Source organism: Tympanuchus pallidicinctus, unplaced genomic scaffold, assembly GCF_026119805.1.
Source record: "Tympanuchus pallidicinctus isolate F22 unplaced genomic scaffold, pur_lepc_1.0 scaffold4, whole genome shotgun sequence".
Taxonomy (NCBI): domain Eukaryota; kingdom Metazoa; phylum Chordata; class Aves; order Galliformes; family Phasianidae; genus Tympanuchus; species Tympanuchus pallidicinctus.
The window spans coordinates 1,000,784-1,026,174 of record NW_026294758.1 but is presented as its reverse complement, the minus strand read 5'-3'; the positions used below and the strand labels follow the sequence as shown (position 1 = coordinate 1,026,174).

Sequence of the window (25,391 nt, the reverse complement as noted above, 5' to 3'; positions counted from 1 at the left end):
CAATATCGGTAGCGGGGATTGTCATTCCCAGTTCCAACAACACTTCGTTCTTGGATATTTTTCACCTCACGAGCTACTCCGGAGCCCGCTCGAACCCCCTGTTTAACAGCAATATAAAAAAGAAACGTTCCAGATGCAGGGAAGGAGAGCAACGCGCGGATAAACCCTGCCGCGCGGCTCATCCAGTTTCCCGGCAGGTCCCGTTGCAGGGCTGCCTGGCGGCCGGCAGGGGGCAGCACAGCTCCTCTCCGCGAGGCCCCGCGCGGCGCCGCCTCCGCCCTCCACCCTCCGCCCCCCCCCCCCCCCCCCGCTGCCGCCGCCGCCGCCGCTCCGGGCGGAAGCGAGCCGAGCGGCGGCTGTTGCCGCGGCCGCTGCCGTGCCTCCAGGAGCGGGCATGGCGGACGGGGCTCGCTCGATGGTTGGCGGCAGCCCGGCCCCTAGCCCGGTGCTGGGCGGGCGGGGCCGCGTCTCGTCTTCGTCGTCGTCCTCCTCGTCGTCCGCCATCCCGCCGGGTCACAGCTTCCGCAGGGTGACCCTCACCAAACCCACCTTCTGCCACTACTGCACCGATTTCATCTGGGGGCTGGCCGGTTACCAGTGCGAGGGTAAGTGCGGGCCGGGCGGCCCTTCGAGAGGTCGGTTGGACGCGGAGGGGCATCGGCTGCGAGCCGCCGGCGGTGCCACGCGTGCCGGCACGGGGTGAGCGGGGCTCCGCGCCACCGCTCCGCGTCCATCGCCACCCACCCGTTGTCCTTGTCGGCCCCCCCCCCCCCCCCCCCCCTCCCTGTGTGTGTGTGTGTTTGTGCCTTAAAAATCCCCCGAATTCTTCTCGCTCTGGCTGCGATTTGGGGTGTTTTCCTAGTTGGGAAAGCGCACCCAGCCGCTGGAAGCAGCCCCGGCTCCGCGCAGGGCCGCCCGCAATCAAGCGCTGCTTCCCGATGCTCTCCGATGCTTCCCGTCTCTCTCGCGGGGCTCTGAGCGCTGCCCCGGACGGCCAAGCCTGCACCTGACCTCGCTCTGCCTCTCTGCCGGCCGTGCCGATCAGCCCTCCCTTCTTTCCTTTTGCTGTTTTCAGACTTCTGCGTCTGCTTCTGTGCTTTTCTGATAACGATTCCAACAACATGACAAACCTCGCAGCATCCCGATGGGTTGTTTGCTCACGCTGGCTGCGTTTTACAGCCGTGCGCCCGCCTTGGTGGCAGCTCGTGAGCTGTGAGCCGGTTACTGATGCGTTTTCCTGGTGATATTAAAGAGAACTTGTTTACAGTGTTTATCTCCTTGCCGCATTTGCAGCGGCTGGTGGAATTTGATCACAGTTCTTGGGAAAGTAATAAAAGGGTGACCTCTAGGAGTGCCACGTTGGTTAAAAAAATAACCCACCCTGCTTTTATGGAAGGAACTGCTTTCAGCAGCTTGAACAAAGTGGTGGGTTATAGCTATCTGCTCTTTCTTCTCTGCAGAGGAACAGGGCTTACAGGTGTAATTGCAGCTGAGCTGATCTCTGCTTTATTTGGACTCCTTTTTGGAACTGTGTGAATGGCCGTTCTGCAGGTAAACTGGCTGCAGCTTCCGGATCCTACATCTCCAAGTGCTCAACCTGATGGGCTTCTACGTGATGCCCGTTATGTGGAATCACCCCCTTCTTTCACTGCTCATTACTGCAGCTGCTCTTCGCTGCTGAGTGTCCTGGCCTTGGGCACGCTCCCATCACTCAACAACAACCAAAGCATCGGTGTGCTCTTGACACTGCCTCAGAGCTGAAACCGAGACAGTGAATTACCTGGTCTGGGGAGTTTTTCAGTAAGCCTGCCAATTACTGAGCACTGACTGGCATGTGCTGACGTGGGTTATGTGGCTATTTAGCAACGTGCAGGAAAGTGTAATGAATTCTGAACGTGTTCACAGCTGTGCAGGCCACAATGGGTGGTTCTCTCCTTTTTTTTTTTATTGCACTGCCTGAAAAATACATTCGAGAGATGCTCTGATACGTTTCATATGTTACAGAATCACTAAGGTTGGAGAAGACCTTTAAGATCATGAAGTCCAAGAGTCAGCTCATCAGAATCACAGATCGTAGGGTTGAAAAGGACCACAGTGATCATCTGGTTTCAATCCCCTGTCATGTGCAGGGTCGCCAACCAGCACACCAGGCTGCCCAGAGCCACATCTCAGTTTAAAACCATTCCCCCTTGTCCTGTAAACAGCTATTCTCTCTCCTGTTTGTACACTCCCTTCAAATGTTGGAAGGACTAGCACTGTGCCCACTCACAGATTGATAAGAGTCACTAAAGTTGCAGAAGACCTCTAACACGATCAAGTCCAACCACCAAACCATCACCACCATGCCCACTAAGCCACTTCTGTGGCTGCCCTGGAGCATCCTGCACCTAATTGCCTCTGTTTTAGAGGAAAACTCATTTCTGCAGTGAGGAGCCTGTTGGGCTATTGCCAGAGCTATACATGTGAAAGGAGGCAATCCTGCAGAGAAATGCAGCCCTTTTGCTAGAACAGCGCAAGCATTTCTTTAGATGGTGTTTTAGTTTGAAGATTCTCACATGGACCATGCCCATTTGGGTCTGAAAATGTCACTGTACTATGCTTTTATGCACAGATTTATTGTAGTCTCAGTCAACTGGACTTTTTAAATTTTTTTCTCCAGATTTGTTTTCCATAAGCCCTTTCTAAATGACTCTTTATTTTTCTTGCCACTTTACTCTCTGTAGCTGTCACTTCCTTTGATAAATGTGCATATGTGAAAGAATAAGTGATGTAACGTGATAAGTGGATTGTAATGTGAACAATTACTCTCTTATATTGCTCTCTCTTATACTGTTTTTGCTTTCCAGAGCCTGGTTATTTCACTTTTGAGTAGGTTTTAAATTTCCTCGGGCTCAGCAAGGAAGAACAGTGTGACTGGGTTTCTACGCATGTGTGTGTGCACCCTGTAAGTTCCATGCATACGTGTGTTCAGTGCATAAATCACAGAATCATAGAATTGCTCAGGTAGGAAAAGACCTTAAAGATCATCGAGTCCAACCACAACCCAACCATGCTACCCTACCTCTGACAGCCCTCTGCTAAATCCTGTCCCTGAGCACCACATGCAAATGGTTTTTAAACACAGCCAGGGATGGTGACTCAGCCACCTCCCTGGGCAGCCCATTGCAGCGCTCAACAACCCTTGCTGTAAAGAACTTTCTCCTGATATCCAACCTAAACTTACCCTGGTGCAACTTGAGGCCATTTCCCCTCGTCCTGTCAGCTGTCAGCAGTGAGCAGAGACCAGCCCTGCTCTGCTGTGAGCACCTTTCAGATATTGGCAGGGAGCAGTCAGGTTTCCCCTCAGCCTCCTCTTCCCCACACCAAACAGCCCCAGTTCCTTCAGTCTCTCCTCATAGGCCACATTCTCCAAGCCCTTCACAGCCTTGTTGCCCTTCCTTGGACCTGCTGCAGCACCTCAGTGTCCTTTCCGTACTGAGGTGCCCAAAACTGAACCCAGCACTCGAGGTGAAGCCACACCAATGTCAAGTACAGGGCAGGATGAGTTCCCCAGTCCTGCTCACCGCTCCATTCCTGATCCAAGGCAGGATGCCATAGGGCTCACTGCTGGCTCATATGCAGCCCATCTGCACACCAAGCTCCCTTTCCATCAGGCAGCTTTCCAGCCACTCCTCCCCAAGCCTGTAGTGTTGACTGGGGTTGTTGTGACCAACATGCAGGACCCGACACTTGGTGCTATTGAAATCAGTTTGCCTTGGCCCATCGATCCAGTCTATCCAGGTCCCTCTGTAGTGCCTTTCTCCCCTCACACAGATCAATTTTCTCTCCCAAACTGTTGTCGCCTGCAAACTTACTGAGGATGCACCCAGTCCCCTCATCAAGATCGTTAATAAAGATGTTAAATAGAGGCAGCCCCAGTGCTGAGCCCTGGGGAACACCGCTCATGACCAGCAGCCAGCCGGATTCAGCTCCATTGGCCACAACTCTTTGGGCCCAGCCATCCAGCCAGCAGAGCATATCAAACTGTGGCCATCCAAACTGTGGGCAGCCAGCTTCCCCACGAGGATGCTGTGGGGGACGTGTCAAGGGCTTTACTGAAGCCCAGATAGAGCACATCGACTGCCTTACCTTCATCCACTAAGCAGGTCTCCTTGTCATAGAACAAAATCAGGGCTGTCAAGCAGGATCTACCATTCATAAACCTGTGCTGAGCCCCTGGCTGACCTGTAATTGGTCCGTGATGGCTCCTGAGATTATCTGTTCCATAACCTTCCCTGGCACTGAGGTGACGCTGATAGGTGTGTAGTTACCAGGATCATTTTTCTGGCCCTTTTTGAAGATTCATTTGCCAATCTCCAATCCCCTGGTACATCCCCAGTTAGCCAGGACTGCTGAAGAATGATGGAGAGTGGCTTGGCAACCACATCCACCAACTCCCTCAGTGCTCTGGGGTGCAATCCATCCGGCCCCATGGACTTGTGAGCATCCAGTTTTTGGAGCAGGTCCAAAGCCATCTCATCGTGGGTTATGCACAACCTATTCTGTTCTTCATCCCTATCTACCAGTGCAAGGGGCTGTGTACCCAGGGAGTAACAAGTCTGACCATTAAAGACTAAGGCAAAGAGTACCTCAGTCTTATCCCGATCTTTGGTCACTAAGTTGCCCTCAGCATCCAATAAGGATGAAGATTCTCCCTAGCCTTCCTCTTACTGTTGATGTATTTATAGAAATATTCTGTTTTCCTTTACTTTAGTGTCCAAGTTCAGTTCTAGCTGGGCTTTGGCTTTTCTAATTTTCTCCCTGCATAGCTTCACTGCATACCTGTAATCATCGTAAGTAGCTTGCCCACTATTCCAGAGACCACAAACTTTCCTTTTGTTCTTGAGTTCCAGCCAAATGTCTCTGTTCAGCCAGTCCAGCCTCGTCCATTGGCTCAGATTCCGTGATTTGAGGAAGTTCAGCTCCTACACCTTTAAAATAACTTCCTTGAAGTATTCCCAGCCTTTCGGGGCTCCCACACCCTCTGAAACCACAAGGGACCCTCTCAGCCACAATCCTAGGGAGGTTAAAGTCTGCCTTCCAGAAGTCCAAGCTGGCAGTTCTGCTGACTCCCCTCCATGGTTCAACAAGGATCAAGCCATCCAGCATCTCGTGATCACTGTGCCCCAAACTTTACATGCCCCATAAGACCTTGTCTGTTAACAAACAGCTGGTCCAGGATTGTGCTTCCCCTCGTTGACTCCGTCACCAGCTGTGTGAGGAAGTTATCACCCACATACTTTAGGAACCTCCAGGACTGTTGCCTACCTGCTGTACTATAATTCCAGCAGATGTCTGTCTGGGTAGTTGAAGTCCCCCACAAGAACAAGGTTTATCATAAATAAAGTTTGGAACAAAGAGCTGAGCTCTTGCAAGCAGTGCCTAGTGGAACAAATCACACATTTGAGAAAAGTTGCTGAGACTCTTTTGAGGAAAAATTTGGTTTGGAGCTTTGGAATGGTTTTCATCCACCTGTAAATAACTTCATAGTGTTTTTTCTTCCACTATAGAAAAGCTTTTTTTAAAATGTACGTAGGTAGAATTGTGAATGTGTACATTTTGGACACTACAAATACTTCCAGTGCTGGGAATCTCTCTAATGTGGAACTACTTTGTTTTAATTTGCCTAAAGGTAACATGGAAGGGGTTTAAGTTGGTTGGCAAGTGAAATGTGAGAATAACTTCAAAATGGATAAATAATTATGTGCTCATCAGAGCATGTAAGGGAGATTACTGTCAGGGTCTTTTGTGTACGTTTTTAGCCTATTTCTACTGGGAAAATGTCGGTTGATGAGACAAGGTCGCTTTTCTGGATGTAAAGGCATGAAGTCAGGTATTATTTCAGGAAGAGGCATCCTTGATTTCTGTTTGTTCGGGTCTTGTTTTGTGTTTTGTGTTCTAAGCAGAATGTCCATGCTTACTCCAAGGAGCAGAAATCCCCGTTTCTCCTAAGCTGTTCCTGATGTTGGGTGATAACACTTCAGCTTCAGCAGAACAAAATGGGAGGGTGAATTGAGATTATGGCATAAAAACTCACTTAAAACCAGTAAAGGACTCTTGCAGGCAAAGCTGCTGTCCTTTGGATATGCTGTGTCCCAGCTGTGGCCAAACCAGGCTGTGTCTTATGCTGTTGGAGGACGTGAGAGTGTTCAGACTGCAACTCCTCGTCCTGCTGAAGATGCACACTCTGGATGTCTTTTGAATGCAGTCTCCTGTGCTTAAAGGCTGCTGCAACTAATTGCAGTCAGAGAGGCTTGGGTGTGTAAGGACTGCGATCCTGGTTCAGCCTGAGGCTGGGAGTTCCATCTGCAGGGAATTTCCTTCCTTGGGTATATGGAAAGAGTAGCGTGGCAAAGAAGAGGTCCCCTTGAGCTCTCATCCCTTCTGGTGAGTTCTGTTGTCCTAACGGGAAGCTGGAACATCCTCGGTACTGCTGGTTTAGTTCAGCTCCATTTTGAGGGAAGTGAAAAGATGAGATTTCCCAGAAAGTCGTAATGCTTGCAGTTCAAGAGGAGAACAAATTATTCTGTCCTCCGATGTGCTTGGCTTGCTTTTGGAGCTTCTTAAAATAAAGATAAAAGCTGCATGGAGGTAAAACCACAGTAAAATCAGTCTGAATTTTCAGAACTTGCTTTCTTACTCTGCGGTGTATTCCTTTGTCAGTGGCGAGGCCTTTCGGAGCAACAATAGATGTGTTTGATGCAGAGTTTGTTGCTGAGATTGGCTGAGTGGATGCGTCTCTGCTGTGCTTAAAACTTCATTTGAGTCATGTAAGGCTGAATCCATCTGAGGAACAAACGCAAATCATGTCCAAACAGATAAAGACTTAGCTCTGCTCTTGTCAAACTAAGACAGGTGTTGGGGAAAAGGGTTTGCGACAGTGACCAGCATGCTGAAAAGTGCAACTTATTTACTGTCTGGATTTGAGACTCAGTAGAATTTGTGCTTTTCCACCACGTTCCCTGACTGTGATTCACAGAAAAACCTCAAAGTCCCCATCTGGTGCAAAGGAGCGCATAGGGGTCTCTCTGAGGATGTGCAGTTTGTGTACTTGGAAGCTGTGTTTTGTGTTGAGTCCCATGTCTGAGTCCAAAAGCTAAATTAGGGAGGAAATAATTGGCTGCAGAAGGTGTCAAAGCCAGTGATGCAATACTAGGCTTTGCACAGCACTTTCATATCTCATCTCTGTTAGTGTGCCTTGGTCTGGCTTGGTGATAAGTCAGCCGAAGGTGCTCAGCAATCCATCATGCTGTGAAGCAGCTGAGGGCTGCAGCTTGCTCTCCACAGGCTTCCTTTCCAGACCTCATTCCTGTTCAGTTGCTCCTTGATCATCTTCTAGGCTTACACCCTCTGGTTCCTTTATGCTTGCAAGAAAATTTTTCAGCCTTCCTCTGCTGAGTTCCCAAGTTCTGAGTGAAGGCTATGAAAAGCCCTTCGTTCTTGCAGTTATGCAGGAGATGAATGCTTGGCTGGTTTTTATTGTGCTCTTTTTTTTTTTTAATTCCTGATGAACAGAACACACTGAACTCTGAGGTTTTCTCTGCAAAGCCTTTCCCAAGCACTGCACCTGGGTGCTTTAACAGCATGGAAAAAATAAAAAAAAGGAAAACCACTTGGATAGGCTGAAGCAGAAGCAGGGTCAGTGCTTCCTGACTACAAAAGCACCCTCTGCTCCTGCTCTCTGTGATGCTTATCAGCTGTGTACTGCATCCAAGGTCAGGTCTGGATTGTTTGCATTCTGCTAACAGCCTCCCTCTCACTGGAGATGTGCATTCTCTGTTCTGGGATGTAGGAGTTTGTATTGGAGTGTAGCACTTCTCCCCCACTGACACAGGTCTCTCTGTGCTCCTTTGGGTTTAGTCATCCACTTGTTCTTTCAGCAGTGATTTTACCTTTATTACAATGTTTCCCAAAATAAGCTGTGGTAGCATTAGGCATAGTGTCCCAGGGTTTCCTTTGTGAGACAACCATGAAGCAACCATTTGCATTGGCAGTTGCCTTATTGCAAGGCATTTGCTGTCAGCAGTAGGCTTCTACTACCTGACGACAGATGCTGCCCTAAAGCTCTCCTTCCCATAGAAGAAGACATGCAAATGCTTTAGTTTTCATTCTCCTCTCCTTGATTTGTAATCAATGTTTCTGGTGTAGCTTTTTTCCCTCCAACACTGTTATTGCTTGTTCTGAATTCCAGGCCAAGGACAAGGAATTCACCTGCATTATTTTCAGTGGACAGGCTTGTGTCATATCTGTTTCTTCCTCTTTGATTACATACACTTTATAACTCATTCACAATGTTGTTTTTATGCTTACCATCCCATCAGAAACCTCTCTCTTATTTTGGAGCTCTTTGCTCGGATGGCAGCTTTTTTCCTGGTTTGGCTCTGGCTCAGGTTGAACCCGATGACCTTTCTTTTCCTTATGCTACTCGTCTCCTAATGCTGTTTCTGATGCTGCATTTTATTCCTTCGCTTTGTCATCCCTCTGGACCACTTGTTGCCCAGGGGCTCTGTCCTGCACTGTCTCAAAGTCCCTGTTTGCTTATGGAAATCCCTTTGGAGAAACTGCATTTGCAACTCCTGTTAAAACCAGATGCATAAGTTACCATAACGTATTTACTTCGACTTAGCAGCAGTGAATAAGCAGGATGTACATCTAGCATATAGATCTTCCTGAATGATAAAATAATGTTTTTTTATCACCTCTCCTTTATTTTTTTCCTCCAGACTTTCTGCTTAATGGCACCTTCCAGTTGCTGTAAAGAAGCACACGCAAGCAAAGAGCAGAACCTGATCTTTGCCTATCACAACATGATAAGGAACTCACTGGAAGCCCGCTTCTTTTTTTTAAACAGCCCCAAGTATTCTTCCCTTAAAACTGTACTTGTGGAAGTCCCACTGAGTTACTCACTGCAGCAGTCAGCCTCTAATTTCATTTCCTGTTTTAAGTAATTTTATTGTCTTGAATCCCAAAGAATGTGGGTGCCTGTTTGCATGTGTGCACTCATACATATATATTTACATATGTATGTTCACCTATATATATGTGTTTATATGAATGCACGCTTAAAAGAACTTGTGTTTATATTTTTGTATATGTTTTTATTCCTTCTTCCATGTTTGAGGCTGAGGGATCTGCTTGGAGGCAGGGTTAGGATTATAAACATGGTGTGCTGGTGTGGTTTTCCTGCTTGGCTTCTTGTTGAATGCCATCTGTATTATATACAGGTCATGCCTCTTGCTATACAGAAATAATATCATTTGAGATTTTAAAGCCACTGGAAATGAGGAAAAAGGTATGACTGCAGCAGACCATAATTTAATCCCTGCAGGTTTTACATACAGAAGAATGCTGGAGGCATTCTGAATACTTTGCTAAGCAGCTTTGCTTGGGAGAAGCTGGATGATTTGAGCTTCTGAAGTTACACTAGGAGCAGCGTGTTGTTCCGTGGGATGGTTCTAGATTACTCTGATAAGGAGATAGGACTTCCACTTTAAGTGCAGCAACTGATAGCAAAATAATCTCTTTTCCTCACTGCGTTTTTACCATGGCAGAATGTTTTTTTCATGATGTAATTCTGGAAATGAGCGTTCCCTTTCCACAGTGCATTCTCTGTAGTGCCTGGAGATAAGAACTGGTACATCATGGTAAAGGCTGAGTGTAGTTGTACCCTACTGACCGGTTCCTTTAGGGTTTTTAAGGGGAATGCTGCCCTGTGCTGAAGTCATTGCATGGTTGGAAGCTTCAAAAGAAGGCAGAAGAATACAAGGAAATTGCTAAGATTCCTCTGAGTATGAAGAGGGCATGAGGGAAGGATCTGAAGGATAGAGCTGAAAATACTACTCCTGTCTGCACCCATAGGGGATCTCTCAGGTTAAAAAAGAATGCCTTTTCTCAGTGAAAGATTTTCTTTGGAGCTTCCTGAAGGTGCCACAGTAAGTCTAAGCCACCACAAATACCAGTTTGCAGGGGAAACTGGTTAGGGCAGGAAGCCTTGCGCTGTTATCTGCTACAAAAAATAGCCTTCAGTGCAAAACAAAGGTGCATGTAGAGCGGTGTGCCCTAGGAAACACAGCTTTCTCAGGTTGACCTCTTCTTGAAACAGTATCAATATGGAGGACTGGAAATGGGGATTTCAGTCACCGTGGATGTTCACAAATATTTAGGGAATTTAAAGTTTCACAGTGCTGTTGCAAGTTAATGCAGAGGTTTTTGATGGCCACAGAGGCCCATTGCATGGACTGACAACGTGGTGCTGTGCTGGGACAGCTGTGCCGGGTTGTATGCACACGAGTTGGGTGCAGCACGTCTGATTTGCAGCTGGAGAGCTGCCACGGTGCCAATGACAGCCCTTTGGAAAAATAATTGCAGCAGTTTAGTGAAAAATGACTTCAGCAGCCCCCCTAGACAAGCTTGGGATTACAGCATGAGGAACATGCCGGATCGTGCGCTTGATGTCTGGATAACAGGGAGACTGAATTGTGCAAAAAATAGGTCCTGTTTCTGTGCTGTTGACTGACGTAGCTGCAGTTTCTCTTTTTGGTGGTGATGAAAATAAATTAACCCATGGCTCTTTTTCCCAGTGGCAGCTGAGCCACTCGGACCTCCCCAGCCTAATCCTTGGCCAGAGCAGGCTAGAAAGTAGGAGGTAAAGTACTGTAATGTTAAAAATGCCCTTCAGAACAGTGAGGTGTACTGGTGTCTGTGCTAGTTGGGACCTGCCTTATTCTAATCCTTTTAATTTCTCCTTGTTCCAGAATAATTCCTCTTTCAGTGAGTGCCTTCAGATTTCTTGAAAGTGCTGTGTTTTTCATCCAAGCACCGTTGTTCAGGAGGAGCAAGAAGATTATTTAAAAAGTAAATCCTCCTCCTCTTCCTTCCCTTGGGTCTTGAAAGATAACAGCAGTACTTATTCTTTGCTTTTTCAGTTATTTTTCAGTTACTTGTTCGGTAATTTTGCTTTTTTTTTTTTAATACACCACATACTTTATTTTTTTTAATACATTAAGCATTGTGGGTAGCAGCAAAAATCTTTAGATATATTTTGGTAATATATGAGTAGAAATTAATCACTGATCATGTTGCATAATAAAGTAAGAGCTGGTGCCAACGTGTGCTCAAGAGCACGTCCTGCAAGGTCTGATTCAGTGAGAAGTGAACACAACAAGGCAGAAACAACAACAACAAAAACAGAATAAACAGAATCTTGAGATTACTTGGCCGCTCTTTGAGAATGATTTTAATTTCCAAGGGGTAGATTTCTGGTATTTTTTCTCTTTGTGAACTGAGCCGTGGCACTCTGAAAGCTATGATGCACTTCTGCGTGGTGTATGTGACATTTTGACACGGCAGCTTTCTGTTTGCCACTTAGATGGCAACGTTCTGTGCCTTCCACGAATTACATATGAACTTATGCGTGTGAAGGAGACTGTTCCTTACGTTCGAGGTAAGCGTAGTCCCAAGGCTCATCAGTGATTCAAGAAGAAATGGAATGCACACTCTCTTTCTTAACAGGAATCCTTTTAAAATACCTGAGATTTATAATAATGTTAGGGATGGCAGTTCAAAAAACGTGGCATTGGGTTTGGGAGTTTTTCTATAAATTGTGCCTTGTGAATGTTTTATTTTCCCTCTCTGGTCTGGCCTTACACGAATGAATCTATTTTTTAGCCCTTATCAATAAATACATTAAAGAGAGTATTGAGTGTATTTACCCAGCTGGCACTGGAACCTGTTTCTTTGCATATATGCATAAAAATTGTTTCTAGCTCCATTTTTTTGCTTGTATCTCATAGTTCTGTACACTTCTGTCTGTGATGCACTTTGGAAATAGAGCCCTATAGGAATGAGAGATGGGGTTGCCGTGGCAACTGCTCTTCTTCTTTCCTCTCTTTGCATTATAAATTGTTGGGATGTGCTAGGTAGTACTGAAATTACCCACATTAGAAGAGTAAGAGCACTCACGTTGGGTTGCAAATAATAATAACCTGCATTTAAGATGTAATTGTTGCTACTGCTAATATTAAAAGTGTGCAATGGAGGTGGATGGGTGCTGTTGAAGTTAAGATTACCAGTGGTTTTTATCCTACTCTTTTCATGTTGCTTTGTGGGGTTTTTTTTAATTGCATCTTCATGTTCTGTGTTTGCTTTCTGAGGCACGGTTAACTGCACCTCCTCTGCACCACAGCTTTCCTGCATTCTGGCTATATTGCTGAGTGGATGAGGCTTATTTCATGTGATTATTTTTCTTTTCTTGCTTCTTTCAAAGACTTCAGTGTGTTGTGGAAGGGAATCTTGCTTTTTTTCCACTGAGAAAAACATCTCATGCAATGCGCATGCACAAAGCATCAGTGCCCCTTGTGATGTGCCTTGTGGCTGCAGGGCTGCGCCCCTGCATGTTTCTGCACATTGCAGTGTTCAGAACATCTCCACATCTTGGTGATTTGTGAGGGATCCCAGGCATTTGTTTTTCAATACCATAGTTTACTTCCAAGATGACACCGTGGCAAACACAGCCCCACCATGCCTTAAATCCAGTTACTTTCAGCTCTGCTTGACTCAAATTCTTCTTTTTAAAACCTGCTCATGTGATTCTGGTTTTTTTCCCATTCCTAGTAGGGAGATGTTTTGGCTTAAATTATGCAAAAAATAGCAGAGCATGAACAGGACCATTTTTTCTCAGTGTTGTCTACCTGAGTTTTCATCAAGTAGCTACTGGAGTATGACACTGACACTGTGGAGTGTGAAAGTGATGCAGAGAACCATGCACTCTATACGTATATGAACGCTGGAAACGAACAGTGTTTACACCGGTTCTGTAAGTGTGATGGAGATTAGGTTAAAAGGATGCTCACAGTATATGTCAGATTGTTGCAGTGGAGTTTCCTTAAAACTGAGAGCTGGGGTACAACTGCCTTGTGTTTCCTATTGTGTTGTTTTCCTCAATTCTCAATGCTATAGCTCTTTGTTTTGACCAGTAACTGCGAGTCAGCTGGAGAAGGATGTTAAACAATTGACAGAGTTTCTCTTTGTAAAGCATTACCCTAAAATCCAAGAAGTTGTTGCAGATAACTGCTGCAGAGTGCCAAGTGCCACGCTCCCAGTGCTTGTGACTCTGGTGTGCGCATCATGCAGACTGGCTGACTCTTCCTCATCACTCTCCTGCTCTTAACCATTGCTGTGTTTCTCTCCTCCTGACTTTCCACTTTGGTTACAGGTACTGCAGAGCTGCCACTTCCCTTCTTACTTCACCTTTGTCTATAGCTCAGTTGACAGCCCATGCAGTCTGCGGCAGAAGACAGAAAAGGCTAAAATTTCAAAGTCAGAGGAAAATGCTTGTGATGAAGTGCTTGTCTAAACTGGCAGGTACTACTTGATTTTCTTCTTACCCCTATGACACCTTGCTGAAATATGGACCTGAGTGCCATTGGAAGATTTCTGCCTTCCGACGGCGTTAGGAGCTACAGCAATTCCCTGCTGGTTTGGACCTGCTGGGGTTCCTGGTAGATGGCGATCTGTTGGACCAGGACGTGCTCTCTCTGTGTTAAGTTTGTTGTCCTCTCCACCAGACTGGAGCTCAAGACCTTTGCAGCTTTAAGCTGGGAAGGCTGAGAGGGAAAAGCCATGCTGTTTTTGGAAAACTGTGCTGTGGTTCTCAGAGGAGGTACTGCCACTGCATTTGAATGATGAGCAGTTTAGACTGAGTTGGATTGATCTCGTTGGTGTAACCAAGGGGTGTGGTTTTCCATCATCTTATTGCTATAACTAGTGAGATGAATACTGTTTGGTTGCAGGTGTCATGTGCTTGTCTGCCAGGTGCCAAAATAAATTGAACCTTTCTAGGTGCATAAAGGCTGCAGTCTGGAAGAGGTGGTGAAAAGCCAGGGCTCAGTGGCGCAGGCTGACACCAGTTGATTTGGGCAGGCTTCATCCTTCAGCCTGTATGAAAGAGCTACTGGAATGGCTGTTGTTTGTCCTCAGATAGGCAGATTTCTGTGGTTCACAGCTGCTTTGTGAGTGTGACTTCGGGAGACTGTGATTCCTCTTTGTTAGTCTACGAGTCACAGTTATCCCAGTGGCCTTGCCGTGCGCTGGTGCACGGAGTGAAATTGCATCCCTGCTGCCTCCCTGTGCAATTCCACGTTGTGAGCAGGGCGCCTCTTCCTCTGGAGCACGTTCTTGGGAAACTGTCAGGAGGTAAGTTGCCAAGTTCTCTTCCAGTCCCCTTGGAAATTTCTGGTTTCCCAGCAGTGAGGCAGGATCTCATCCTGGGACGCACTGGACCTGTCTTTGGCCTGATGCTCAAGAGGCACAGGTATTGGTGCATTCTGCCTGTGAGTTAAGCACTAGCCATCATCTGCCTGCAAAATCTCATAATGCCAGGGACTTGCTCTGTGCTGGAACCACGTGCCTTTGAAGTTTACCGCCTTGATTTCAGAGATGTGTTGTCTGACCCGGCTTTCTGCTGAGAGGACAAAATAAAGTCTGTGCAGAACTCACCTTTCTTATTTCCTTGAAGCCAGCACTCAACCAGCTTGTGTGGTTACTGTACACATCTTAATGTGTGAAACGAGAAAGGACTTCAGTGTGCTAGCTGTAGAGGAAAAACCTTTCTTGATACGAGTGCAGCTGGTGGGATTTCTGCTGACTGTGTTTATGACTTGTGAAAGTCTCTTGACCAGGTGGAATTGCCACTTTTGCCACCAGTGTAGCTTGCCTGTGCTGGTGTTTTTTCCTGTCCAGAGCATGCAGCTCTGATGGAGCAGAGCATGCAGTACCAGTGTCTCTGTTACCTCTGCAGCTGTAGGTGCTCTGGCTCTGCCTGCACAGCGGGATGTTGGAGGCCTGCTTTGGTTGAAGTCAGAAAATGGAGATTGGTGAGGAAGAAGGATGCTTAACTGGCAGGTGGAGGCCTTTCAGTTCATCTGTCAGTTCAGGCTTACTGTACCAGAGAAGATGGAGAAACAGAGTAGGGTTTGTTGTTAGATCCTGGAGTGTTTGCAGCTGACTGATGAGAGCCAGAGAAAGGTCCCTGGTGTAGCACAGGGGCTTCGTGAGGCTGCCACAGTGCAAGCAAGCCTGCTGTAACCAAATCAGTGTTGTTGTGACTGACAACTCAGGTATATCATTGAATTCATTTAACTGCTTTGTTATGCAGTGGCTTGTCTTGTTTTCACTTGACTTGTTGCTGCCTTATTTCCTAACAGCAAATCTGACATACAGATGAATAGGAATTCAAAAGTGCTGCCTTGAAATTGCAGAGCTTAGATGTTACAAAAACATTTCTTTTGTATCTGTACCTATTTATAGAGCTAGCTGTCATGTAGACAGTTTTGGAAACGTAAAATACCACAAGATTCTCTCTGTGCAGGCAGAAAATGCATTAGATCAGATAGGTCATATGCTTGTTTTAAACATAAGCTCTGTTTAAAGCAGAGTCAGGCATGACTGATTAGTTAGTAAGATAAAGAGAATCTTGGAAAGGATGTGGCATGTATGAGTGATGTGTAAGATGCTCATTAAAAGCCGAGAAAACCCAAAGGGGTGTCTTGTTTTCTTGTAGGTTTTCAGAGGAACAGAATCCATGATGTGGCTAATGGAGCTGTGAAACAAGCAAGGTCCCATAGCTCCTCATGCTGTGGGAGAAGGGGATGCTTTTAAAGCCCGACTTCTTAAAGCTTTCAGAGATTTCTCTGTTCCTGCCTTGCCATTATCTGAAGTGTCTGGGCTGGCCATAGCCTCTAGTTAGACAGCTTCTCTGGTGGCATTAACAAGCATCGCACAACAGACTTCTAAACTTATCCCAGGCTGTGTTTTGCCTAAGAGAGCGCACCAGTATTGCATACAGGTCTTTGCATGTTCCTGCTGAAATGAGAAATAAGCTGACAAGGCCAATGGTTGCATCCAGCATTCCTTTCAGTGAATAGTCACAGTATTCAGATTGGCCTGTGGTCACAGTCCTGAACAAAAAATCTCAATGTGTCTGTGTGGGCAAGCTGTTACAATGAAAAAGGAGCTCATGGTTGTATAACAAACATAAAATTTAATCCTGCTAACTTCCTCTGAAAAAGGAACGATGCTTTCAAGTTCAGAACAGCCTCTCGTCCAGGAGCGTGCGCTCTCGTTTGTACAAGCTGTCTGATACCAATGTGTTTCACTTTTTAAAGAACGTAAAATAAGATAGTTATACATCATTATTTTTTAATGACTTCAAAAAAAAAAAAAAAAAGTGTTTTTCTCCAGTCTAGGACTACCTAGTTTCTGGGCAGAAACTTTCCCCAGAGCAACTGTCTTCTTATTATCAGTGGGTCTCCAGATCCTGCTGAGCAAAACAGCTACTTTGCAGGATCCAGGACCACTGAAGGGGTGAGTGGAAAAGCCCCTAGATGTCCTGTGGTTTTGGCCTGTGCCATGCCAGGAACAAAATCTGGAAGAGCCAAAAGAGAGGAGGAAATGGCATACCTGATTTTGACCAAAATAAAACTTTGTTTTGATTGAGTTAGAGTGGCTTGGCCTCAATTGTCTTGGTCCTCACATGTCCTTTAGGTCTCACCAATTCACTGTTTGGAAGACAGAGACTGTTTGAGTTGGTTTGCATAACAGCTCTGTAGCTCTAGTTTGCTCTGTGGCTTTGCTAAGTTTCTGGTTTGTCTTGTTCTGTCCGTCTATAGGCAGTTGCCCTTCTTTCTTCCTTCCTTTAGGTACACTGCAGCAGCTACACCTTCTGCACAGCACATAGTGTGCATGTGTACTTCTGTTTAACTGACTTGAGCTAGCTGACTTCCATCTTCAGCTACTCTGGACTTGCCTTTCTTCCCCACCTGCTCCTCAACAGCCTCTTTATGAACTACTGCTACTGTGCTGAGACCTGCAGCCCCGCAGAGCTGGATTGGCATCTACACAGTCCTTACAAGCACAAATAAATTGGTAGTTTTGGAAAAACCTTTCTAGGTCCTGAATTGAAGGTTTGTTTTCTTTTATTCTAGCAGTGGTTGTAAGTGCTCTTAAAAACAGCGTTTTTACACTTGCTGAGCAGTCATTTCTTTTGAAAGGAGAGGGGTAAGAATAACCATCTAAAAGACCGAGTAGGATTTCCCACTTTGTGTTTTCTGCTGTGCCTGCTGTCAGAATGTGCCCAGCGTGGGCCCCCTGGAAATGCGGAAATAACCACCATCTAGCCTCACTGACACACCTGCTGCTGTTCAAAAGCCAGGTAAGGAGAATAAGCACAGGGCTTATTACTTCAGGGCTTCGGTGTACAGAAGAAGTGCTGCACATGTATTGTAATAGGGAGATTGAACACCGGGCTCCTTGCAGCAGCATTTTGGAGGACGTGGAGCGAGCGGTGCACACAGGCTGTGTACAATCTCTCCTAGGTGCACTTTTGTAGCAGGTTTTGCTGAGACTTGTTAGGAATGAAACATGGGCTGAGCCCCCGAGGTCACCCGCCTCATTTTTCTGTGAAAAATTAATGTGTTACCTCCATTATTTCATTACTGTTAGCTTCGGAGCATACTGAGGTTCATGCCAGAAATCGTACATACTTTGACAGAAGTGATTCTGATAGTGTCATCAGGTGGTACAGAAGTAAACTCAGTCCCCCTGAGTTTAACAAACCCTAATCTGTGATTGAAATCACTGAGGCAGACATGTTACAGCTCTTCTTTCGACAAAGCTGGCATCAGTTTGCAGCTCTGAGAACTTGAATCCTAAAGCTTCCATCATTGATTGGGTTCAGGGATGTCTTCATCTCTTCCCTCCTGGGTGGACATCATCTCAGCAGTAAATAATGCCAGAACTCTCAACTGCCACAGTGATTTGTTCTGATAAATGCCAGTTTTCTTTCTGTTCATTAGTAGCATTCTCAGGCTGGAGTTGGAGAATGTTTTATAATTCTGAAGGACTCTTAATAATTGCCTGCAGTTAGAGAATAGTTGCAGTGTTGGCTTGAGGTAGCATAGGCCACTTCAAGTACTCACTCTTCTTTCGGATTATTGGTGCCTTTTTTAAGTTGCTGCTGTCCAGAACAAAGGTTTGTAATAATGGTGTCTATTCAAAGGAAATATTTATGTTGTTGGACACCTCTCCAGTTTTTCCACTAGTGCAGGCTGCTTTCAAAGTGGCCCTGTGGTGTCTTTTTTCAGACAACATCAAGTGCCTCTGAAGGTAGCTGATGGGATCTGCTCAGGTGGGGAAAGAAAACTTAGAGTAGAGATGAGTTTTGTCTGGTATGTAGTGTGCAATGCTGACCTTACGGAAGGAAGAGGAAGAATCTTGGGTTGTGCTGCAGTAGGATGAATGTGGAAGGTGTACAACCTACATCTAATGCAGGTGTATATTTCTAAATGTGCTCAGTTTTTAAAATGAGTGCATCAGAACTCAAGTCTAAAACGTGAGAGCAACACATTCCAGTTCCAGAGTAGAAAGAGTAAACTTGCACTTGAGTTCATGGCTGAGGACTTCCCCCATTTTTCCCCATCTACCGTTTCATCCTTTGCAGGAGGACCTGTGTTTAGGTGGGCATTGCCTGTAACACCTGCTGTTGGACAAAAACAGCAATTGCAGTTCTATTGTTGCAATTCTACAATTGAAACTAGTAGAAGCATCGTTTTTTTTCGTCCTGCACATTTTCCATACATTCCAGAAAATGTAGGTGATGATTCTCAGTCCGCCCAACGGCGGTGGTATCCTCACACAGGTGGAACTGTAGGACCAGGCAAAGAGTGCTGTAATGCCAGAGTCAGTTTGCTGTAAGCACAATCTTTTCTTTGTCTCGCTTATCTGAACATCTGACCAGAAGACAGAGACAGATGTAACCAGGATACTACAGATGGGAAGGACCTCTCTAGAGCTGAAAGCTGGCACTGGGGATGTGTGAGATGCTGAAATAAAGCAACATGAACTACAGGCCTGCTTTTGGGTGGTAAAGGCAAACAGTGAACTTGATCAGAGTGGTTTCCTGACACTAACCAGTGCTGCTCGAGTTTCCCACCAGCACCAGTACAAGGACAGTGGTGAGCTGAGTTTAAAATGGACACTAATTGCTGAGTGTTGCAGGAGACCTTTTGAGTGAGTTAATTTTAATCTAAATTTTATTCCCAGCTGTTGATAACTATGGAGCACATGAAGGGGGAAGAATGTTCTTACGAGTGGGTGGGCCTCGAGCAAACCCGACAGTACAGACCAGGCGATAAATGAAGTTAAAGTTGCAGTAACAAGCCTGGGGAAACGAGCTCAGTGTGTAGTTGTCCAAAAAAAGACTAAGTGAAAGCAAGAAGTTGTGAGGAAGGGCCAGCTCCGTGCCACTGCAGCAGCTCAGTTCATGTGCACTGTCTGTGTGCAGCAGCTGGGTGCTGGCAGGTTGCTAACAGCTTCATGCAACACCAGATTTTTAAGAAGGGCTTAGCCTCCCACACCCTGAGCACACCTGCCTTATGGAGCAGGTTTTATTTCACACAAAAGTTACCTGTGCGATTCTTTTTTTTGTAGGGGAATGCAGAGTTTCCATTTGTGCTGCACTCTTACAGCTGTCAGGCAATACAATGCTGTAAACCCTCTGAAACGGATTTCTTCCAAGGCCTAAATTTAACAGGATGCCCCAGAGAATTGTCTCTTTTCATTTAGTTTTATTTATAATCACAGTAATGAGATGAGTATGGGCTTTAATGCTTTGCACTTAAATTTTTCTGGAAATGAAAAGCTTGTGTGCTGATAGCTAAGAAAACAATCCTGAATTTCTAGTCCATTTGTGGCTAAGCTATTGTTTGTTTTAAGGACAAGAATAAGCCATTGAGTCAATCATCTGTAAGCGTTGCTAAAAGTTTGGAAGAAGCTTTGGTGTAGGGCTGTGACTTGCTCAGGTAAGCACAATGCAAGCTAGTGAGCTATGGCACTTGTGCAGAAGGAAAGGAAATGATTTCCCGAGCCACCCAGCCAGCACTGAGGAGTTGTGTTGCCACTTCACGATGGGAAATGAACCCTCCCCATGCTGTCCCTGTGACAGACAGCTGGCCAAGGCGTCGTGGTGTTTTTCGGGAATTACTGGCACTTGCTGTGGGTGCCTTTTGCATTCAGGGCAGCGTTGAGAGAGCTCCCTGCAGCAGGAAGGTGCTGCTGCCTTCACATGCACGAGGTCGCTCTGTTGGTGCTCAGCCTGACCTGCTACGTGCAGCAGGAAGGCTGATGGCTCCTAGGGGACCATGTGCTGCAAAACCCATGGCTCAAACCAGGCAGGAGCGCACAGCGAGAGGGAGCTGCTGAAAAGGAAGAGATCGTTACCAATTACTGCTGCTTGTGACGTGAATCTGGGACATGAGTGTGCAGGGGCAGACTGCCTGGATGGGTCCAAAATGCAGTCTAGGAACTGTTAGGGTAAGCCCTGCTTCAAGAAAGCACTGGAGGGTGTCCTTGGTGGGGGAATTGAAATTTTCTTTGGTTGTGCTTTTATTAAGTGTGTGCCTGCTGAACTGAGAGGAATGCTCTTGGGTACAAACACACGTGTGAGCAGGTCCAGGGAGCCTTGCGTTAGATTTATAACACTTCCAGGAGAGGAGCCAATCCACTTGGGCCTTTACATTGACTTTCCTTGATCCTCTTTGGGGGAGCAATTTGGAATCCTTACTTTTAGAGCTGTAAGTGCTAAACATTTTCACATTTAGCAAATGCAAAATCAGATACTTATGAATAATACTGTTAAAGTTAAGAAGTGAAAGACTATTAAGTTCATAATTTATACATTCGATTTTAAAAAGATCACAGGACTTTGAGTTATGTTAAACATCTCCTCAAAGAAGAAACAAAAGTACTTTTCAAAACCTTCTGGGATTCTGCTCCAGACTGTGTTCTGTTCACAAGTGGGAGAAGGTAGGTTGTGGAATTTGGCATTTTGTATGATTCTCACCTGGCCTTCACTTGCATATGGCACACTGATACATTGCTGGAGTCTGTGCATGACAAAATAGACCTCTTTCCTCATCCCAGTTTTGAAACCTGCTCTGAATTCTGACTGAAGGACAGGGAGGGGAAAAAAGGCTGTGTGACAAAGTGCAGCATGTTAGAGGTTTCAGCCACCTTTGCTAAACTGCAATGCTCAGCTCCTGTCTCCTGCTATGCAAGGCAGGGAAGAAATGTTTTGTTTCCTTGCAAGTGTTTGCTGCAAAGCCGCACGTCCCAGCTCGTTGCCATACGCTGCCCTTTTCCATGGTGCCCACTGGCCACCTGGCTTCTTGCTGTGTGTTGCAAACATGTAATTTCTCATGTGGTTGAAGTCGCCAATTTCTGGGCAGAAGAGTAAAGCAACAAGGACAAGCTGTCAAATAGCTGCTGTACGCCTGGGTGTAGTTAGGTGCCCAGAGCTAACACACAAAGGAATCCTCTTCCTATAGAACAGACTACTTCTTCCTTTCCTTTTAAATGGTTGTTGGTTTTTTTGTTTTTCTCTCAAAGTTTTGTGTCTTCTAGCTGATTTCCCTTACTAGCCTTTCATTTTTCAGCTTCCCTAAGATCACCTCTTTGCTGATTCTTTCTGCTCCTTATCTGTACCACGGAGTCAGGAGTACCATCAACCGTAAAGGTAGATGTGATGCTTCATAGCAGCCAACAGCAGGTTTTATCTCCTGTCTTTCCACTCCCTTTTCATTGCTGCATAGGTCACAGTCTTGAGCCACCAATAGTGAATGTCTCAGCGCAGCAGTGCCTTGCAGAGCCCTTTTTTTTTTCCTGACTTGCAGACGAGTGAAAAGCAAATGTCAGCCTGCTGAGCGCATTGGAACATGAAAGGGGTCGTTCAGGTTTTTGTGCCATCAAAAGGAAAGGTTATTTGCATGGACTGGCAGTAAGCCACATAAATAAGTGAACCTGCATTAAGATTACTATCTTGGCATGTGAGAAAAAGTGAAATCAGAAGGAAATGAGCTGCAGAAGGGAGAGGAGAAGGAAGTGGTCTGCTTTTGATGGCAAGAGCACATGCTGCAAGGAACAGCAGTGTAAGTACAACACATGGGGCTGCAGAAGAGTTGGTCTTTTGCAGTAACTCATGAAACATGAAGTGGTGTGGCACGCTTCTGAAAAGCAGGGACATGAGAAAACTTCCTGTGGATGGTGGCTTTTGCTGCTCAGAAGTGATCTTCTTTCAGAAGTCATGGGAAGGTGCTTCCTCCTGAGCTGCGTATATTTCTGTTTGGATTGGAAGAGCCAGTCTGAGAGGTGGAGGGCTCTAAAGCCATCACTGCTTGACAAGACATTTAGTAAAGCTCCGATGAAATTCTAGACCTGTTGCTGCACAAGTAGTAATAGTAGTGGTAGCAGTAATAATTAATAAGAAGAAACTCTCGACTTTCAAAGCTGTACAAAAAACTGGTGACTTTTGTCTCTTTCATCCATTGCACTCCGTGTGTGCCAGTGCTGTGTTTCCTTCCATTTATTCCTGACACATGCACTTAATTTTAGTGGAGTTTGCTTTCAAGCATGTCCATCTACTTTGGCTACTTCAAAGAGCCGTTTTGGACTTTCAGCTGCTTAAAATCTCACCTGAAATTTAAGAAGTAATTTTGGTGGTTATGGAGAGGAGAGAGTGGGCGAGAAGGGGCTGCTGCTGGCATGTAATGAATTTGTGTGAGCTCTCTTGCTTTCTATCACCAGCATTTTTGGTAACAAAACTGGTTGAAGTTCACGTGCTGCAAGAGATAGGACAGTTGTGTAAGTACTCGTAGCTGGAGGAGAGCAAATGCAATGGAAATGATATGTTCCCAGTTGTGTTTCACCACACGTGATTTTTTTTGCTTGATTTCCTGTTTGTTTGTGTCTCACCACGAATGTCCCTTCCTCGTGGGAGACTCACCCACTGTTCTTTGATCTCCACAGTTTGCAACTTCATGTCCCACGAGAAGTGCCTCAAGAATGTCAACATACCTTGTTCGTGTATTGCTCCCAGCCTTGTAAGGGTGAGTAAGCACACACTGTTATGTCTCTTTGTTGTCATAATGGCACAAATTTATCACTAAGTAATCTGTGTAGTATGGCTGTGGCTTGCTGATGTTGTAATGCTTAAATCAATTGTGTTAGTCATCACTGAAGCTTTTGCTGCTGTTCAGAGGCAAGGTCTGACATTTCCTTGAAAACTTCCCTGCTGCAGTAGGCTGTAGACAGTCTGTCTTTGAAGAGCAATTATTTGCATTCTTTAACTATTACTAGACATTTTAAATTGTGTCATTACCTGGAAATCTCACAGCAATGGATGGGGGTGCCTGATGGATATCAGTGCTCTCAGGAAACCATGGCGTATCAACCTTAAAGAACTCTGTATAACTCACTTTTTTTTAACAGTGATTACATCTCACTGGGAAAATGCTAAGTTTCCCTGCCTAGTGAAGGGGCTGTGTTTGGTTTCTGTTGATTACTGATGTTAAGAATTTGCTTGCTTACTGTGCCTAGAGAATGAAGTCCTTGCATTAAAAGCACAACATTTTGAAGTCAAATCAGGGCTTCACTAAATGGTAAAAATTCACATGGATTTATTTTGGCTAATAATAAAATCTTGGCTTTTTAGATGCCCTGTGAGTTTTTCTCCCACACAACTTTGTAATAATTGCTCTTGAAAAACGGTTTGAAAGATAGACTAATTTTGAAGATGATAATATTATGCAACTGTAGTATTAAGAGTCTAAAATGAGGAGAAAATAGTGTTTTCTCCACTTGGGAAGGGGTGACAGAAAGGGTAGAAGGGGAGGAAGCAGGCGAGAACCTTCTTATACAAGGGGAAAAACATTACAAAGTATTATAAGGAGCAGATGTCAGTTGCAGTGTTGTAAAATCAGAATGCATAAACTGTGGACGTTACAGACCTCCCTGACTGAAAACAGAGTTGTGAGATATTCACTACTACGCAGATCTGTGAACTTGTGAAGGGAAGCTGCATTCCCTTCTTCGTACACATAAAAAAGCATTACAGGTTTCTTTGCATTGTGGCAACCTGGTTAGGGGATGGGAGGTTTAAAACAGCACATCACTAGAGTTACAGGAAGTTAGCCAGTCACTGTTATTTAGTGTGCTTTGCCCTGGATGTTAATGCAGTTCAGCCTTTGCTGCACACTTCATCTTCCCCACACGCTTTCGTCTTGGGAAATGTAATTTAGATTGGCAAAAAAAAAAAAAAGAAGTCTGACCCCCAGCATTGCCAGTGGAATAATGAGAAATATTGCTGTTAGTCTTAGAATCCACAGCAAATGCTGTGGAAATGCTATTACTAAGAATGAGCATCCCTTGCTGTTTCAGAATGCTGGCAGTCAGTCATTGCAGCATGGGAAAAGGAGTGATGAGTCAGACTGTGCAGGGATCTTTGGAGGAGTGGTACATAGCCAGCTGAGAAGCATTCATCTTTTTTCATAGGCGTTTAAACCACCTTGTTGTGATTGTTTCTTTTGTGAATTACTGTAGATTTTAGTTGTTCAAAATAATATTTCTTGCTTTGCTTTCGCATGGTGAAAATCCTACATTTAAACACTGCGTCAGTCATGGACATCAGCTTATGATTTTTCCCCTTGCCAATCCCCGCTTTCTACCTGTCCTAACATAGATTGTATTTAGTTGTGTGTATTTTACAGGTAAAATCCAGGCGTTCTTGCTGCAGCAGTAGAACATCTGAGTGCTGGTGTCTGTCCTGGGAGCTGCTGGCTGTTTATCACTGCTGTATTTAGCTGTGAAAAGTCTTGTGCTGAAATCTGTGTTGAGTTGTACTGATTATGCCTGAAAAGCACCAGATTGTCCAGACAGAATAGCACAGACTTGTCCTCCTCGAGGTGCTCATCCAGGTTGCATTGGTCCTGGTCTCTTGTGTGAGTGAAGCCTGCCCTGTGGCAGGTGCTGTTACACACGTGGGCTCTGCTGAAGTGAATTTTAGCTCTGCACTTGCTTCAAAAACGTAACGAAGCAAAAAACAAACGATGATTGTTTATCAAATGTCTGGGGAGTTTGTTTTCTTCCATCAGATAACTCGAATCTGTCTTTTTATGGAAACGTCTGATGTAGAAGGAAGCACGGATGGGATTTTTTTCCCTGATGCTCTCCTCTAGCATGTTATTATTCTGTGTACCCCAAGACGAAGATATATTGTTTTTAATCTCAGATTTCATCTAGAGAAAGGGGCAACTGTTGAAGCTCACTGTGCTGTGTGTCATTCCTTAATGCCAAACTGTGAGAGAATAGTTTTTCAGCAGGCAGGCCATGGAAACTTGTAATTCCTGAGACCAGGGCTTCCTTCCTGGGGTCGGGTGAGTGCCCTCAGAGGCAGGAACACGTCAGGGCTGCATCCAGCCGCAGATCATTCTTGATGAGTTCACTCTCCAGGCGGCCCTGAGGCT

General features: G+C 45.4%; 1 protein-coding gene across 1 annotated transcript in view; it reads left to right on the top strand.

Annotated features, from left to right (window-relative positions):
- Positions 1–320: 320 nt before the first annotated feature.
- DGKQ (diacylglycerol kinase theta) overlaps positions 321–25,391 on the top strand; it is an 85,951-nt gene continuing 60,880 nt past the window's right edge. Inside the window, 2 exon segments of the mRNA XM_052701438.1 lie at positions 321–605; positions 22,897–22,976. Coding sequence (XP_052557398.1) covers positions 395–605; positions 22,897–22,976 — 291 coding nt within the window. The 5' untranslated portion in view covers positions 321–394.